Source organism: Phaethon lepturus, unplaced genomic scaffold (genome assembly GCF_000687285.1).
Source record: "Phaethon lepturus isolate BGI_N335 unplaced genomic scaffold, ASM68728v1 scaffold23579, whole genome shotgun sequence".
NCBI classification, from domain to species: domain Eukaryota; kingdom Metazoa; phylum Chordata; class Aves; order Phaethontiformes; family Phaethontidae; genus Phaethon; species Phaethon lepturus.
In genome coordinates, this window is record NW_010561648.1 from 37,798 (window position 1) to 54,836 (window position 17,039).

Consider the following 17,039-nt stretch of genomic DNA (forward strand, 5'->3'; position numbering starts at 1 on the left):
AAGACAATTCTGCTGGTGTTAATCACAATTTACTGCAATTTCTACAGTAGACTTTTCGTGCTTCCACAACATCTCAAATTTTATCTAAATGTTTTATTTCTTTCTTCTGTTCTACACTGTTTGTTGCAAAGAATGAGAATAAAATAGCAAGTCTTTCTCTCAGATAGTCAGATCTAAGACAATTGGATCAATTGTAACAAAAGGACAATTAGCCATGGCTAATTCCATATATTAAACAGGTTTGAAGAAATACATACTAACACAGTGGAATACTTAAATCTTGTTTCTGATTGTTAAAATACAGGAAAAGATTTTTCACAAAATTATAATACCAGGTAGCAACTAGGGTAAAATTACTTGGGATAACAATCTGTTAGCTTTTCATAACCTAAAAAAGATCAGATTCTTATAACACAAAATACTTTGGGCTAAATGATACCAATGTAAAACCAATGCATGAACCCACAAAATGATACCAATGTAAAACCAATGCATGAACCCACAAGTCAGGTAAGTTGTTAAATATGTGCAATGACATGATAATAACGAAGGAAAAAAAGGTTCTTTGTTAATAAGAACAGTGGAGGCAGTTAAGGACCATTTCACTTCTGTAATATTTTAGTACTTTAAATTGTTTTAGCTTAAGCTCATGTCCTCTCAAAAAAATCATGCAGATGGAAGCAACCTGTATTTTTTGATTCAAACTCAAAAGCAAATATAGACAACACACCCAAAATGGTATTCATTTCAACCATGGCATTGCACAAACAGATTTTTTTTTTCTTTTTAAAATTTTAATGTTGCTAGAACAGGAAAAGTTTGGCAACAGTTCAATGCTCCACAAAAACATACAATGACGAGTATTTACAATATTATACAAAATGTACAGCAAAAATCAAATTAGACAACAAATTATACACAGCTCTCCTTATAAACTCTTGAGCCTAAATATGCACTTAAAAACCTCCAATAATATTTATAATTTCAAAGTATTTAATATTTACTTGATCTACTTTGAACAGAAACATTTTTTGTGTGTTTTTTTTTTAAGTCCTAATCTAACATAGCTTTTCATGAAGTTGAAAATTCTAACATTGCCACAGCACAACATTTAAAATTTGAGAAAAGAAGGCATAAAACCTTGTGTAGATGCTTCTTCACCCTTTTTGGTGTCTTCATCTTCTATGCTTGGGCTTTCACGTGATGAATTCTCCTGCTGAGAATTGCTGTTTTTCAACAGGGCAGGATCAATCTGTGCCTTCAAGAGCTCAAGGGTCTCAGCAAGCTCATTGCGGTTTCTACATGACAGAAATAAAAACAGTGTCTGATAAGCCACTTACTCGCTCACCCCAAAGAGATTCATAAAAAATAAACAAACGCCATCTGCTTAAATGAATGTTGCCCTGCAAACCTTCTACACAAGCATAGTGAAATGCCTGTCCCAGCAGAGTGGCTGCAACTTTGCAGTCAAAAAGCCTTCAAATTTATCCATACTAAAAGAAATCATTTTTTTGGAAGGACCTTATCTACCTCAACTCAAGTCCTGTTGGGTGTAGATCCAAGTTGCTACTATTATTCTTTCATTTATTATCATAGTCATGAAAGAGTTGGGGTTGGAAGGGACCTTTCAAGGCCATCTAGTCCAACCCCCTGCCATGAGCAGGGACATCCCCAGCTAGATCAGGTCGCTCAGAGCCCCGTCCAACCTGACCTGGAATGTTTCCAGGGATGGGGCATCGACCACCTCTCTGGGCAACCTGGGCCAGTGCTTCACCACCCTCGTTGTGAAAAATTTCTTCCTTAGATCTAGTCTGAATCTGCCCTCTTTTTGTTTAAAACCGTTACCCCTTGTCCTATCGCAACAGGCCCTGCTAAAAAATCTGTCCCCATCTTTCTTATCAGACCCTTTAAGTCCTGGCAGGCTGCAAGAAGGTCTCCCTGGAGCCTTCTCTGCTCCAGGCTGAGCCCCCCCCAGCTCTCCCAGCCTGTCCTCCCAGCAGAGCTGTTCCAGCCCTCGGAGCATTGCTGGGGCCTCCTCTGGCCCCGCTCCAGCAGGTCCATGTCTCTCCTGTGCCGAGGGCTCCAGAGCTGGACGCAGCACTGCAGGGGGGTCTCCCCAGAGCGGGGCAGAGGGGCAGAATCCCCTCCCTTGTCCTGCTGGCCACGCGGCTTTGGGGGCAGCCCAGGACATGGTTGGCTTCTGGGCTGTGAGTGCACATTGCTGGCTCATGTCCAGCTTTTCACCCACCAGGACCCCCAAGTCCTTGTCCATGGGGCTGCTCTCCATCCGTTCATCCCCCAGACTGTGCTGATACCGGGGGTTGCCCCTACCCAGGTGCAGGACCGCAACCTTGGCCTTAGCCCTCTTAGCAATCCTCACCATTTTTTCTTTGAAATCTCTTTTTTCTCTCAGCAGAGAGGAAGTTGCAGTTTTCTGCTCATGCACCAAAGGAGCAACCACCATCATTCAAGTGAAATTTTCAAAAGCAATTAAGTAATTTAGATACTTTATGCAAGTACCCATCCTAAGCACATGTAGCAAACAATACAAAGCTGTCTAGACATCTCCAGATACTCGAGTTATGATAGCGAGAAAATGCTTGTGTGTCTCTAAGCATGCAAATCTCAGCACACTGTAAGTCCATATTTAAGCTGGACATCTGAACTATGAAAAACACCTTAACGTATAACAAATGAGTGATGATTAAAACAAAGTCATTGTTTTTGTAACAGACTAGAATAATAAGGATCTCCCATTTCTTTTATCAAAGTCAATGTTCAGCAATTTGTCTTGCCCAGGTTTACAGGAAAAAAAAAAGGAAACCTGGGAAGTGCAACAACCCTGTGGAATCTCACAGGTTTCAAATAATTTCAGATTTTACAACTCATTACTGTGTTTTTCCGCTGTGAATGTGGAGTCTCAGAACCTTCCCAGTAGAACCCTGATTTCTTCTGCTTCTGACATTGATCACTGGATTCTATAATGCCTGAAGAGAGACAAACGCCGCCCAGCTTTTGATCGGGTTGTTCAGATATATTCATTCACCCACAACAGCTGTCTAAATTTCACTGGCAGTAACGTTTATCGTGTTATGGCCTGTTGATAGCAGTTTAAACAGTTCTGTATGACTCCCTTGGTTACTGAAGTTATGGATATATAAATAAGCTGCAGACACAAAAATTAAAATATACAAACAGGAAAAAAAATTGCCTTTTTTCTAGATCTATTTTTACATCTCTATGTACTTTTTAAGTCAGAGTTGATTCTGCTGAGTCCAGTTTAAAATCCACTTTGAACTAACCAAATTTTTTAAAAAGTTTACATGGAGATAAATTAAAAAATAGATAACTGGTAGATATTAAACAAATTTCAAACATTCTTTTTCCAGTAAGAAAGACCCCATATACTTTGCATAGAGTAGGAAAGTGAAAAACAAAATATGTAACAAAAAAAAAAAAATCAATCACAAACCCCCATAAATCTGAAGCTAAAATATCATAAAATATTAACAGATCCATCTGCAGCAACTGAGACCCAGAGGCACTGCATCAGTCTACATCAACGTCACACACCTCATCGTTAGTGATCTATGAGCTGAATTCTACTCAAGATTTTTGGTGCCTATTTGTATTGACAATAGTTTTGTAGTTCCATGAAGTTAAAATTGCCATGTAATTCCCCCAAGAACAAAACTGTCCACTTGTAATTGTCTTAATAGGGCAGAAGTTAATGAAGCAAGAGTCGTCCTCAATTTCCTGCAGCATTTACGTGGCCAGTGAGCAATATGGAGCCATCGTCCTCAAGAGAGGCTTCTCTTGGCACCCTTTCCATACATCCATTGTAGCTTGATCAGGCTGAAATCAAATTATACATTGGCTGTTACCAAGGAATCAGCGAGTTATTTCTGGACATGGTTTTTCACCAAAACATACGTGTGACAGCAAAAATTCCCACTGTCATGAATCCTACTCTGTGAGAAATGGAAATTTATTGAAATAAACTTCTGAACCCCAGTTACAAATAGCTAAAAACCCCTACAAAATAAGAAAAAAGGGATAAAAAAAGAAAAGGAATACCTAACAATGCACTTCCACGTGGATCCATCCTGGTCATCCTGTTCTTCTATGTACATCCTGACATTATGCTCCTGATCCAGCTGATACCAATACATCAGGCCATCCTTGTCTCGGCCAATGGGCTGAAGACGCATAGCATCAGCATCCTCCTCGTTAATTATGTTCTTAAACTTTAGATTGTCATCAAACTGACATTCACAGAGATACTGAAAAAGGAAGAAAGTAGAAAGACTGTTAAAATATCAAAATAAACAGAAATAAGAAAATCAGCTCATTTGCTTTCAATGTAATTCGGAACTTCTCTTTAGGCCTCTCCCCATTGGATCCATGTTAGCTACAGTTACCTTTTTTTCCCCAGACCACGCTGCTTCTAAATGAGACACAATTTTTAGCTGATTTGGGGTTTTGTTTGGGGTTTTGGGGAGGGGGGGTGGTTTTGTTTTTTCCCTGTGCAGATTAGAAAGCTTATTTTTAATTTTTTTCAGGTTTTTTTGTTGTGGGTTTTTTTGGTTTTGTGTTTTGTTTTTTTTTTTACATAGTACAAATGATCTCGTTCTACAATAAAGCACATACATAATTTGGAAACGAACCCCAACAGTTTTCTCAAGACTTGAAAAGATGAAGCCCCATCTTTGCCTTTGGAATTCAGATAAGCTTACCTAATTGCAAGCTAATAAACATTTTAAAAAGCATACTGCACAGGCAAATAGCTACTGACAAAACAGTAAGTACAAAACAATTTTCAAAGTGTGAAAAATATGCGAAGCGTTCCATTCAGTTTGGGCCTGTCCCACTACAATGAACATCGTTATCATGTCTGCTACAAGATCAGCTCCACATTTAATATAACTCCTTTTGGTTCAATCAAGCTAAATTTGCAAGATGTTTAAGCGAGTGAGAAAGCCAAATCTCCAAGATACTTAAGCGAGTGAGGAAAAAGTCATTTAGAAGCTTAGCTGATGAATGTGTACCTTCAGAATCCCCAGTTTGCATTCAACGCTCATTTCTAGGTATCCTTTTTTTTCCATCTCCCAAGCCCAAGTGCTGTTGAATTCTTGGCATATCTGTCACAAACAAAATACAAAGATTGCTAGGGTTAGTGGGTAAAAGCAACTTTTGTATTAATAGCACCTTACTGCAGTAACAATTATACACGATCTCTTCAGGACTGCAAGTCAGCCTCACACAAAAACTAAAAAATAAAACTGGAGTAGGTTGGTAAATCTCCACGGAAGAGCATATGTCATCGAGGTCCTGATCACCACCAACTTCTCTAAACCTCTTAAATGAAGCAGCACAACTCTGAACTGGGAAGGTATCCTCGTCTTGGCTGTGCAAAGTCTCCCATTTCTCTATTTCTGACTTGTCTATTTAAAATATCAATTCTCTCAAGTAGACGTGAGTTCTTATTACGTGTCTTTACAGCACTTAGCACATAAGCTGCCAAGGTCTCTTGGGGCCCCCTAAGTCCTACAACTCTACTGCAGGTGCCAAATGCAACTGCTGTTCACGCCACGCTGTGGAATTATTATTCTTTAGGAAATATCTTGGGCTTCACACTGCTTGATAAATATTTTAAAATACTGTAAGTATAGTAAAGTTCAACTTGCTTAAAGCAAATAAATTCAACAGAGCCAATATGGGAGGGTGGGAACCCAAAAACGGAATGCAGAAAAAAAAGCAGCAGTAGAGGATAAATAGATTGAATCAGCAGGAGCTCCAGTAATAATGGTGGAGAAGGAATTCCCTCTCTTCCTAAACAACTCAGACATGCTTAGGACAGCTCTCACAAGAAGAAAAGAGATGCTCATCAACTGAGGACACATAGCGGTCTCCAATCAGTGAGGCTATTCTAGTGGAAACACCCATTAGAAGGAGGAGAAAGCTAATCATGGCTCTATCGCCAGTCAAAATTATTTTGAAGTGCCACCGTTGAATCACAACTGCCCAAATGAACACACGAGGTACCGCTGCCCTTCAATCTGCAAGGAAGCAAAGCCCCGCTGAACGGACTTAATCAAAACAGTGCAGTCTCCCAATCACCAAATTACTATTAAACACAAGATACAGTCACTAATCTACTTAAAAAAACTTGTAAATCACATCTGAAAGCAGCTTTCTTTGGAAACGGCAATAAAAATAATCCTGAATTTCACCCACCAGAAGTACAGATCAGCTGATCTGTGTTGTAAAATTCCATGCGGGCTACAACCAAGAAAGGTGCAGCTACCCCTCCTCTGTCCCCACGGCCATGCCACCTGCCCTCTGCTATCCCTCGTACTGACACCGGTTCTTAACTGGCCCAAGGGTAAGCCTGCAATTCGATCAGCTCAGCCATGCCATAAATCATGCTCCAACTTCAAACGGCGACCTACAGGGAACGGTGAAGAGAGTGCTCTCTGGTGACAATGAACCCTGCCGGACAGCAGCTTTTCCTGCTCCAAGATAAGGAACATTACGTGGGTACTTCTCTGACACAAAGCCAAAGCTCACAGCGAGAGAGAATCGCTGCTCACTCGCTCTCTCATTTTCAATGATGTAATTTCATTTTCAATGAAGAACACCGGGAAACTGTGTACCAAAACCCTTGCTAAGGGCATGTACCAGTCGCTGTTCATTACTTACTCACTAGGTATGACAGCAATAATGAGAAGTTTCATGTGCTGCGGAAGTGTGTGATTGTCAAAGCAACAGCTCAGAGACATCAGAGCTGATGAAGCGTCTGTTCAAACTGCAATGACTACATTTTGACAATTAAAAAACAGATGATGGTGCTTTCTCCTGACAAGTACTGTCACAACCCTGAACTACAGATCTCATTGGTTCAGGCTCCACTGAAATGTTACTCTCTGCCTTCATAGAGAGGGACGTTTCACACTGATCAAAAAACCTGCTGCTTGCAGGAGTTGTCTTCTACGTGCTAAAGAGCGGTCAGCACCTTCCCACCCTGCGAAAGAGACGCTGAAACGTATGTCTTTCAAATATTTCCAAAGCAGCTACGATGGCATCCGACACTTACTATTACCATGCTCCGAACGTTCACTTTAAACAATGAAACAGGAAGACACAGCAGAGGAGTCTGCTTGGGTGGCACTATAGACACCTGAATTCTAACAATCAGGGCAGAAAAGACAGTGTGTTCAGAATGTGCCAATTTCGGGGTTGAAGGTTCCAGACGGACCAGTCCGGAGAAATCTCATCTGTGTAAGAATGCAAGATATGTTTGACAATAGTCAAGTAAAACATTTTGTCAGGAGACAGTGCAGTCTGGATTAATGCAACCATGCGCTTCTCAAAAAACAGCTAAGCTGGACAGTTCCTCTTAGATGTTAACATGTTTAGGACAAGCCATTTCTTCACCTTGGCCACACATGACCACATACATTCCTTGAGCAGAGGAGAAGGATTCCTGGAGCCCTATAGCCATTTTCTTCCAAATAGGACTTGTGTGTACACTGGTGAGCCAACCTGGGTGGTCCACTCTCAGAAGAGGGAAGGGAAAGAACTCTCAACCACCGCATTCACTTCCTATCCCAAAATACATTCATCTGTCAAAATACCAGCCATAGCTTAGAGACAATTTTTAATGATGCTCTTTATAAGCATGGCAGTCAAAGCATAACTTATAAACAGTTGGTATATAAACGAAGCATATAATAATATATGCATGCATAAATATTAAGAGCATGTAAGTTTGAATGTCCTCCTCAAAGTTTCCTCTTAAATAAGAAAAGAAAATGATCGCATCTAGAATGTATCAAACCTTGTTTTATCAAAGCAACACATTAGTAGTTTCTAACAAAGGAAAAACAGGTCAACATTGACTCTTAGAGTATGTCAGTATGTCAAACAGTATTGCAAGAATGCTCTCAATGGTTCCACACCTTTTCAGTTTTTCCCGGCTTTTCCCAATACTCTTTGTTGTTTTTCTAAATTAATTATACCCTTTTGAAATAGGGACAATATTAGCATACCTCTCTAATTAGTTATATTCAAATTCCTTTGCTTGTCAAAGTTCTTTTGAACTGCTGGCTAGAATAAGCTTCAAGTTAGCTCCGGAGGCTGTTAAATGAAGTAGAATTTATTACTGCTTACTTGGTCTTAACAGGACTGTGTGGGAGGGTTTCCTTACTGCTTCCCCATTCTTCCAATGCCTGCTGAAGGAAGATTTTCCAAAATACTCCCTCATAGAGTTGTTTTCTCCCTCTGCTTTCTGCTCACCACACAAGTGGTAAGTGGCTTCAGTGGGGTACGTAAGTTCACTAGTCAGAGTTGGGTTTTCTCAGCTTGCTGCAATGGCTTTTTGGTATATTAAGGAATTTAACAAAATTCAATAACTACAGTACTTGGTAATATACGAAGGACACAAAAGTTACATAAATTACTACATTATTATTTTAAAGCATCATCATAAATACTTTATAACTGGTTAAGAGGTTAGGTTTGTCCTAAGGCCCTTCCACAGGCTATTTCCTGACATATTCCCGGTCCTACAAACATCATCTTCTTCAGACTATACAAACCCTCAAGACAAAGCCCCCTCTCTGTAAAGCTTAGAGATAGCACTTGAGTGGGCAAACGGCAATTGGATTTGCCACGGGCCGTTACTTGTATTGTTGCTATTACCATAATGCTGTATTATGTACAGCAGTACAGATAACACCAAGACTACGTTTCTGTGGATTAAAAGGCACATGGAACATATCCAGAGGGGAAATGGTAACCTATTGATTTTGAATATCTGTATATTTTTACTTTCTGAAGCAGTGTAAATTCTTTAAACTGAAACATATTTGCATGTGACGTGCCAACAATGGCACAGCCACAATTAAAATACCAATATAGAATTATGTAAAAGAATGGGATGCTATGATTTTACTGATGCATAACTACATTTTTACCTTAGCTCTGCCATTCTGAGCGTACAGATATAAATCACGGCAATAATTTCATTTATTATTAACACATGCTACAAGAACTCTGTATGGTTAGTCCCTATATGAATTACACCCAAAACACAATTAAATCATATCCATACAATTGATATACAAATGAACTGTTAACTGTAAATCTCTCTGCTCAATTTAGCCCATTTGCAGGCTACTAATTCTTCTTCTTTAATTTATTATTTATCTTCATGCCCAAAAAAGCACTTTACCACCAGGTATGATAGTGTACACTCTTTTGCATGCAGAAGATATTGTCTGTTTTCAGAGATTTTTTTTTTTCAAAACACCAGCCTAAGCAGACTGAAAGTTTAGCTGGGATCTTACACAACTGAAGCCTGGGCATGCTCATCCATGTTGGCTACAACACAGCCCAAGGCTCACTATAATTCATACCAGGGATTGCTGACACAACAGCTCATCATGACCATATTCCAGCATTGCAGAGTAATACAACACGCATATTGTACCTTGATCAAATATTTTTCCCATCTGTCTGCTGTGACGGACTTCCCAATCTTTCTCATCAGTTTCAAGTGAAGCTCCACCAATTCTTTTGGAACTGCAGTATTGAGTGAGAGAAGAAAAAAAAAAAAAGACGTTATGAAGACTGGTGCAAATATAGGTCAATGCTAAACACTGATAACACTGCAACACTGTGACAAATTGAAAAAATTTAATAAAACATAGTAACTTAAAGTCTGCTGAAGAGCAGCCCCACAACTGAGAGATGGAAGAAGGTTAATCTGGGTCTTTGGGTTTAGATTTACATTTACGATGATCATTGCCCTTCCTGTGCCCTTCCTTAAACCCAAGGAAACAGACCTCAGTGATAAATATGTAAAAATTTTGGCAGCAACTGGACAGGAACTACATCAGTCAAACACCTACAAAAGTACTACCATGAGCAGCACACCTGCAGCTGCCTCCAGAAACTCCCAAAGCCTGGCATATCGTTGAATCCAAACTATTTTTGGCTGGGTGCGTGCTATGGGAGAAATGTTCCAGAAACTCTGTCCACACAGGTGTAGCTTTTGCTATATACTTACTGTCTTTTGTACTGGAGGGACAGAGAGGGACTCGAGATCTGGGGCTTGAGGGATGGAGGCCAGAACTGCTGCCAAGTACAGCTGCACCAGTGCCATCATAGAATCGAAGTTTTCCAACCAAATTTTACTTATCTCTTTGTGCACGCTCCACAGATATCCCTTCAACATCTCCTCTTAGCTCACATCTGTGATTTATAAATCAATCTGGCACCATCCAGTGGCAAATTTGCAGAACATCAATTTTATAAGTTACAGTGTAGTATAACTTCTAAAAAATACGTTACTGATAATTATTAATGCAACTCTACATGCCCAGTGATGTGAGTTCTCTCATTTGTAATTTGTTGAGGAAAAACTTAAAGAAATTAACTTTTCAAGTACTTTTGTTTCTACACTCTTTGCATACAGTTTTATTTTCTGAGAGCATTGACATTACTCTTTGCACACATGCTTTAAAAGTTGAAAACCCAAGAATGTTTATGATCGTAATTTATGATTATGTTTTTTCTGCTGGTCTAGTAGCATTATTTGACACAGGATAGAGAGCTGGGACACCAAATGTGTTTGTTCTGAACTAGACCTTACTGAGACACTATTTATTTATGTAACATTTTAGTATGTGTGAATTTTTTCAATATTTAAGTTGATTCCACCTAACTGATGTCTGTCTTTCAATCAAATGCCTCTATTTTCAGGTGAACATAGAGAGCTGGTAAAATATCAGCCTGATGAAAATGTCTGTGTTATTTCAGAAGTAGATAATCTCTGTCGGTTTGCAGCCAGAAATTTAAATACACAAACTCCTTCAATAAATAGATAAAGTAGCAGCCTGGTACCCCAAAAGAAATGTCCTTTAAATGTAAATAATTCATAAGCAACTTGAAACTAGCCCTGACTTTTTCCTCTTTCATTCCGTTTGTATTATTTCCATTACCATTACATATTGAAGGAACCTAGCACATTTCTTCTTTGGTTTTGCTGAAAGTTAGTTCATTTCACAAATTAAACTACCACATATTTTAAAAGGAACAAGATCAAAGGTTTTAACCCTGATAGGTGCTGAGCAGTTGTCACTAACACAATTAAGCACAAAGCACTTTATACCCATGAGCAATTCTCTCAAAGTAAACTCGTACGATTAAACCTCAGCTTGTGTGTGTGTGACATGGAACTGCGCTAGAGTATTCAAAATCTTGCTGGATCAAAGCTTTTGTTCTGCATCTTTTTTTGTTTGTTTGTTTTTTATCAGATTTTTTTTAATGGGTACATACTGCTTGGAATCCTAGTTTAAAGAAGCACAGGTGACTTGTTTCGAATCATCAAATCCTCAGTCACCACAAAAACCTTTGCTAGAGTGTTAGTCTTAGAAGAAACGGAGAATGTTAAAAATTGAAAAATTGGAATGTCATTCTGTACACCCTTGGTTAGCACTTACTGTGATTTGTGTTAGTACCTACAGAAACCTTGCTTCTTTTCCAAGAGTCCAGCGTTTCAGCTCTTGCATTTCTAGGGTCTTCATGATGTATCGATGTGGTTATTTTCACAAATAAACTTCACAAAACATTCCAAATTAATTCTCCATTTATTTATTACCCTTTCAAGATGTTTTTTGTATCATATCAATATTAAGGACCAGATCTCTAGGCTGGCTTCTCGCCAGTTCCCTAGTAAGCTTAGAGGAATGGCACACTATCCTCCTTGTTCTAAGGAACGAGGTGGGAGATTCGGAGAAGAAAACTGATGTCCAGTTTGCAGGCAGAAACTAGGGAGCGTGCCAAGTGCAGCCTGACCAGCCAGAGTGCCTGAACCACAGCGGGAGGAGAAGCTCACGGGACTGAGAAACAAACTCCGTATTGAAAGGAAAGTAACTGTAAATAATATATGCAGCAGTGTACACCTGAGTTGCCCCGAAATACCAGCTGAGGGAGGGGTGGCAGGAAGGCTAAAGAGTGGTAGAAAATCCATCCTTTCCCAGAACGCTTATTTGGCAAGGAGTAGAAGTGCGCTAGCAAACGAGACTAACATTGCAGTCGTCTCAGAAAAGCATCGAACCTGCATAACTTTAAATTAACTTACTTTTATTAAGAATAGAAAAAGAATTCTTGACAAGAGTTTGCTTAAGTGGGACATCAATAAGGATCATTTTACAAAGCTCTTCTAATCCTACTTCTAACATACTAAAGATAACGAACATGAAGTGTAATTACTTTTGGGTTGTGGTGCTGTTTGTTTTTTTTTAAGTAACAACTGTAGACTATCATCTCCTGTGTAAAATACCATCTCCATTCAAGTGGGACTTACATCATTCATTTCAGGAACTTGTACAATAAACTAGTAACGTTTTGCTTTTTTTTAAATTTCACATAGGGGAAGGAACAATACATAGCATCCTTCTTGCATAATAGCCAATCTGCGTTAAGGTTTTGACCAAAAAAAGTGTGATGGAACATATTAAAAAAACCTAAATCCGAATGATATTCTCAAACTTTTATGAAACTCTGATCTCTCTGGAAAGTAATACAGTAGTTCTCTAAAATCTTCATAGAATACACTTAATTGGTGCAGAAAACACCAGGACTCTGTGCACAGGGCTAATAAGAATTGCACAGCACTATTTAAAAAAAAAAAAACACTCCAAACTGTTTCAAAGAATCAAGTATAATCAAACCATGGTGCCATCTGCTAGATATTAAAAAAATATAGACTTTTCATAGGAAGAAGCCATGAATCAGAAAGAATGAGTCACTGTATATACAATTATAGGACTTCTGGTGGAGTTTAGCCAATTTAAGTCCTGCACTTTCCTGGAGGGCAGGCTCTTGCCTGGGCCTCATACAATATCCTTTGAACGCTATTCTACCTACTCCAGCATTTCAGTGAGCGTCTCACACATCAGTCACACACTTCTAATAAATTTGGGGAAGACAGAAAATTGAAACAGAAAAGAAAAAGTATGAACACGTGGAAACCCCATCATCTGGTTAGAAAAGCTGTAACGTTCAAACACCCGCACAACCACAGATTAAAGACCTGGTTGTGGGTTCCCATTAACACCCCCCCGTATAGCCATAACCCCATTTCACCTCTACTTATTTTCCCTGCCAAAATTAATATGCTCACAGATGAACACTCACCTAAACAATATTGTAATAGAGGAAGAAAACAGAAAAAGTAGATGAGACACAAAGCCCTGGCTCTAGAGGGAGTATAGGGGGAACTTGTTATTTGGAAAATGATTACAAATAAAAAAGCTTTGCATCAGATCTGGATCAGTGCTGGAGACGGAGGGGAAAATCAGAACCACGGTGTACGCAGAGTCCCTGGATTGCAAAGCCTCTCCTCCTCTCTCCCTCCAGAGATAAGGGAACAGCACACTGAACCCTTGCGCTGCAGGGAACAAGAAGTAACATTTTGGGATGCAAAGGCTGCTGGCAGTTTTCATGCTTCATGAACACAAACAGGTCTTCCCAGTTATACTAGTAAAACCTTTTTCCATGCTAACTTTTTTTTTTCTTCCACTTGCCAAAACAAGTGACTCATAAGATATACAGGGCAAGTATTTCCGTTAACAGTTTGCTCCTTTTCATCTTTCTCCCTTGACCAAAATTACCTCTGCACACTGTGACTTCATTGTCAAATAAAAGCATGCTAAGCAGGTGACAGCAGAGATCGACGGGATCATTAATAATCTCCCCCCTCCCCTTCTTTTCTACCAAGGGCAGGTAGCTCACAGGAACCTGCACAGAATTGATGTGTATTAGCCACTGGCACCCTGTGCAAAGAGTTTAATGGCAAGCAGATATAAGAGAGCTCCCACCACGTTCAGCTCCTTCCACTGTCAGTGTTGGAGGGAGTTGAACCAGAAGCACGTGCAAAGGCAAGAGATGATGAAGAGTTGCAAACTACATGGCAAATTTACCACTTAGCCCACCACACACTAAACATGCACTTAATTCCCTCTAGAGACAAGCCCTTACGTATAAATTTGCTTAAAACTGGTGGCATGCATCCCTTACGAAAGGCACAAGAGTACCCAACAGACAAGTGACCGCATTTCTAACATCTTCAATATTCTCCTCTGTTTCTGTGCAGAAGTCTTAAGTCTCGTGAGCAGTTTGAGGCAGCAAATACTTTGTCTTCTAAATTAGTTTCAACCAAAGGTAAGTTCCTCATCTCATTCATTAAATAGCTCGCGAAACACTTGGGAAAAGAAAGGGGATAGGATCTCCTTCAGCAGCAGCGCTGGTTTATGCAAACATAAATATTCTCTAAGGAGCTATCTGACTTGTTTCTTACCTCAACTCTTAGTATCAGGAAAACAGGAGATCCCTATAGTTGGAATGCGTTATTAAGAAGTTTATAGACCATAGAGAAGAATAAAGGCCTTGCTATGAACTCGGCATAAAAAAAACACATGGAAGGACAAAACCTCTAGTATGGTTACAGTGAACCTCTGACAAATAACTCTGATAATAAGGAGACCCATATTCATGCAGCAGCTTGGCATAACAACAAAAAAAAAAACCTTCAAGCATTTGACCTCTATAGTGTTTCCCAACACGAAAAAGCAGTAGTTCCTGTTCCAAAGGACAATCTAAAGATCTTATTTTCTAGCTGAGTCACTTGATGAGTATTTCCATCTACCAAGTTGTGTGCCCATGAAAGACACACAGGAAAAAAAAAAAGTAACCGCTCTGCCGCCTGAGTGAATGAAAAGAGCAATCAAACATGCTGTAATTAAAACTAAGATGAAAACAGAAAGAACAAGTCACCAAGTAGCAGTTTTATATCCTGTTCCTAGAAAGATTTTGGCAGGCATTAAAAACAAACCAACCACACTCACATTTAAATGACATTGTTATCCTAGAAAAGTACTTTGAAATACAGATGCTCAGCAGCTAGATCATTTCCATACAAATATCCGAGTACCTTCATATCTATTATCTGTACAAAGACCTATTAGAAGACTCTCCACTCACCTGAACTATCCAGAGCACCCACTATTCTGCCATTACTCAGCAAAGTTAAGATTATCTTGCTGATAAACCCCCTCCCCATGCAAGGATGCCAGCACACCACCTCCTTCGCTGCTGCTTGTGAATGAATTGTGACCAATGTGGACAGTGCTTTGCACAGGGACCAAAAAGCCTTTTCCAGCCCCAGTTCTTACAGTAAGTTGTGTCACCAACCTAACAGACCTTGCTATCAGAGTTGCATACTGACTTCACTGCACTAGTCCTCGCTGTAACCGGGATGTGACCTTAAAACTTAGCTCTAATTTTAACCGAGATGATTTTCAATTATTTAAAATTTGTCACCTATTTGTCAAAATTGTTATTGAGCACCCTTTCCTCCCTTTTTTTTATTCTACCCTCTTCCATTGCCCACAAATCAATTCGATTATGTTTGTGCTCTCTAATGGCCACCTACCATCAGTCACCTTCTCACTACACCTGAAACCAAGATGAAGAAAATCATATGCATTGTCATCAACATAACTCTTGAAGCTGGAGTTGAAGAACACACCAATCTAAACAAAATCCCTACACAGCCCTTTTTGAGCAGCCCCTTAGCAGTTAGAGGATGGTTTAATCTTTCACAAGTCCCCTCTGTTTCATTCTCTGGCTATTAAGTTCCTAGCAATGTTGGGGGCTTTTTAAGCTAATATATTAAGCAACAGCAGAAAGGTTAACAAAAGCAAGGCTGATGTTAGAAAAAAGCGTAAAATTTAGGAAGAAGAGCATTCTGTGCCCTGCAACGAAAAAGAAACGGAGGTAGAAAAAAGAAGAAAGGAAAATTACTTTGAAAACAATGCAGGAAAAAAATAGCACATGATCTATTTTAGAAACTGGAAACAGCCCAGGACAGACAGCAAATAAAAGCCCAGTTTACTGCTTAAAAAAGTGTACTGAATAAAAAAAATGGGCTCAAGTCCACAAACTCCGGACACATGAACAGCGAATAAGAAAAATCAGGCTGTGGCAGCAGTGTGCAAACAAGCGGACTGCACTGAAAAACAGGTACTGAAAACATCCAAAGTTGTACCAGATTGCCATTGTTCACCATCAAATCCCTTGCAGTGACCACACCGTGCATTTCAACTGTCTAAAATCACTAAGAGCACTCAACTTGCTGATCCTTAATTCATGCATATGCAAGCACTTGCCTCTGAAACTGCTGGGACCACAGCCTGTAACACCAAAGACACAGCAGTCCAAGTACTTTTCATTCTGGCTAGCAGAAATGAGGAAATGAGACCTTCTAAGATGACTCTGGGATTTTCTTGCCTGCTGATGCATCTCAGTCTCCAATATAACTGTAATAGTTATCCATGACTTTTAGACAATGAGCAGAAAATCCTCGTTTCCCTCCTTAGCACTGAACTGTGTCATTATAATTATCAAATAAAGAGTAGGTATGACAAAACTGAAAGGTAATCAGAAAGATTACACTTCAGCAGTGGGCTCTGGAGTGCTTCACAGCTCCTCAGCGCAAGTATGCACCCCCATGGCTTCCCGATACACCGGGATAAGTATACTTCAGAGAGATTTTGGTAGCTTGGGTTTTTTCACTGGAAGGAGACCCAAGCAGGGAAGAGCTGCAGTGGATGGTATCAGTATGCCCAGTTCAGGCACAGGGAGCCAGCCTTTGGGGTGTGTTGCAGAATACACTTACACACACTGCAGAGATGCAAGATGCCCTGTTTTGCCTGTGTTAGGCCATTGTTTTTGCCCTAGTAAAAAACAAGAAGCAAGCTCATCAGATGGGATTCAGTAGGAAATGCTGAAGAGGCACATATCTGGAAACGCAACCACTCTCCAGAAAGACCAGCAGAAAAAAGATTTACACCCATAACTCAGTCTGGACTGAGCATCCCAGAGCTCAGTACTGGGGCCATTCTTGTTTAGTATCTTTACAGATGATCTGGACGAGGGCATCGAATGCTCCCTCAGCAAGTTTGCAGATG

At 39.7% G+C, this 17,039-nt stretch overlaps 1 protein-coding gene across 1 annotated transcript in view; it reads right to left on the reverse strand.

Annotated features, from left to right (window-relative positions):
• The window catches only part of RSF1 (remodeling and spacing factor 1), a 37,419-nt gene extending 27,839 nt beyond the window's left edge, over window positions 1-9,580 (reverse strand). Inside the window, exons 1-4 of the mRNA XM_010294071.1 lie at window positions 9,494-9,580; window positions 5,049-5,141; window positions 4,078-4,283; window positions 1,141-1,298 (exon numbers count right to left, since the gene is read on the reverse strand). Coding sequence (XP_010292373.1) covers window positions 1,141-1,298; window positions 4,078-4,283; window positions 5,049-5,141; window positions 9,494-9,550 — 514 coding nt within the window. The 5' untranslated portion in view covers window positions 9,551-9,580. The remainder of the gene's footprint in view (window positions 1-1,140; window positions 1,299-4,077; window positions 4,284-5,048; window positions 5,142-9,493) is intronic.
• Between the last annotated feature and the right edge of the window lie 7,459 nt (window positions 9,581-17,039).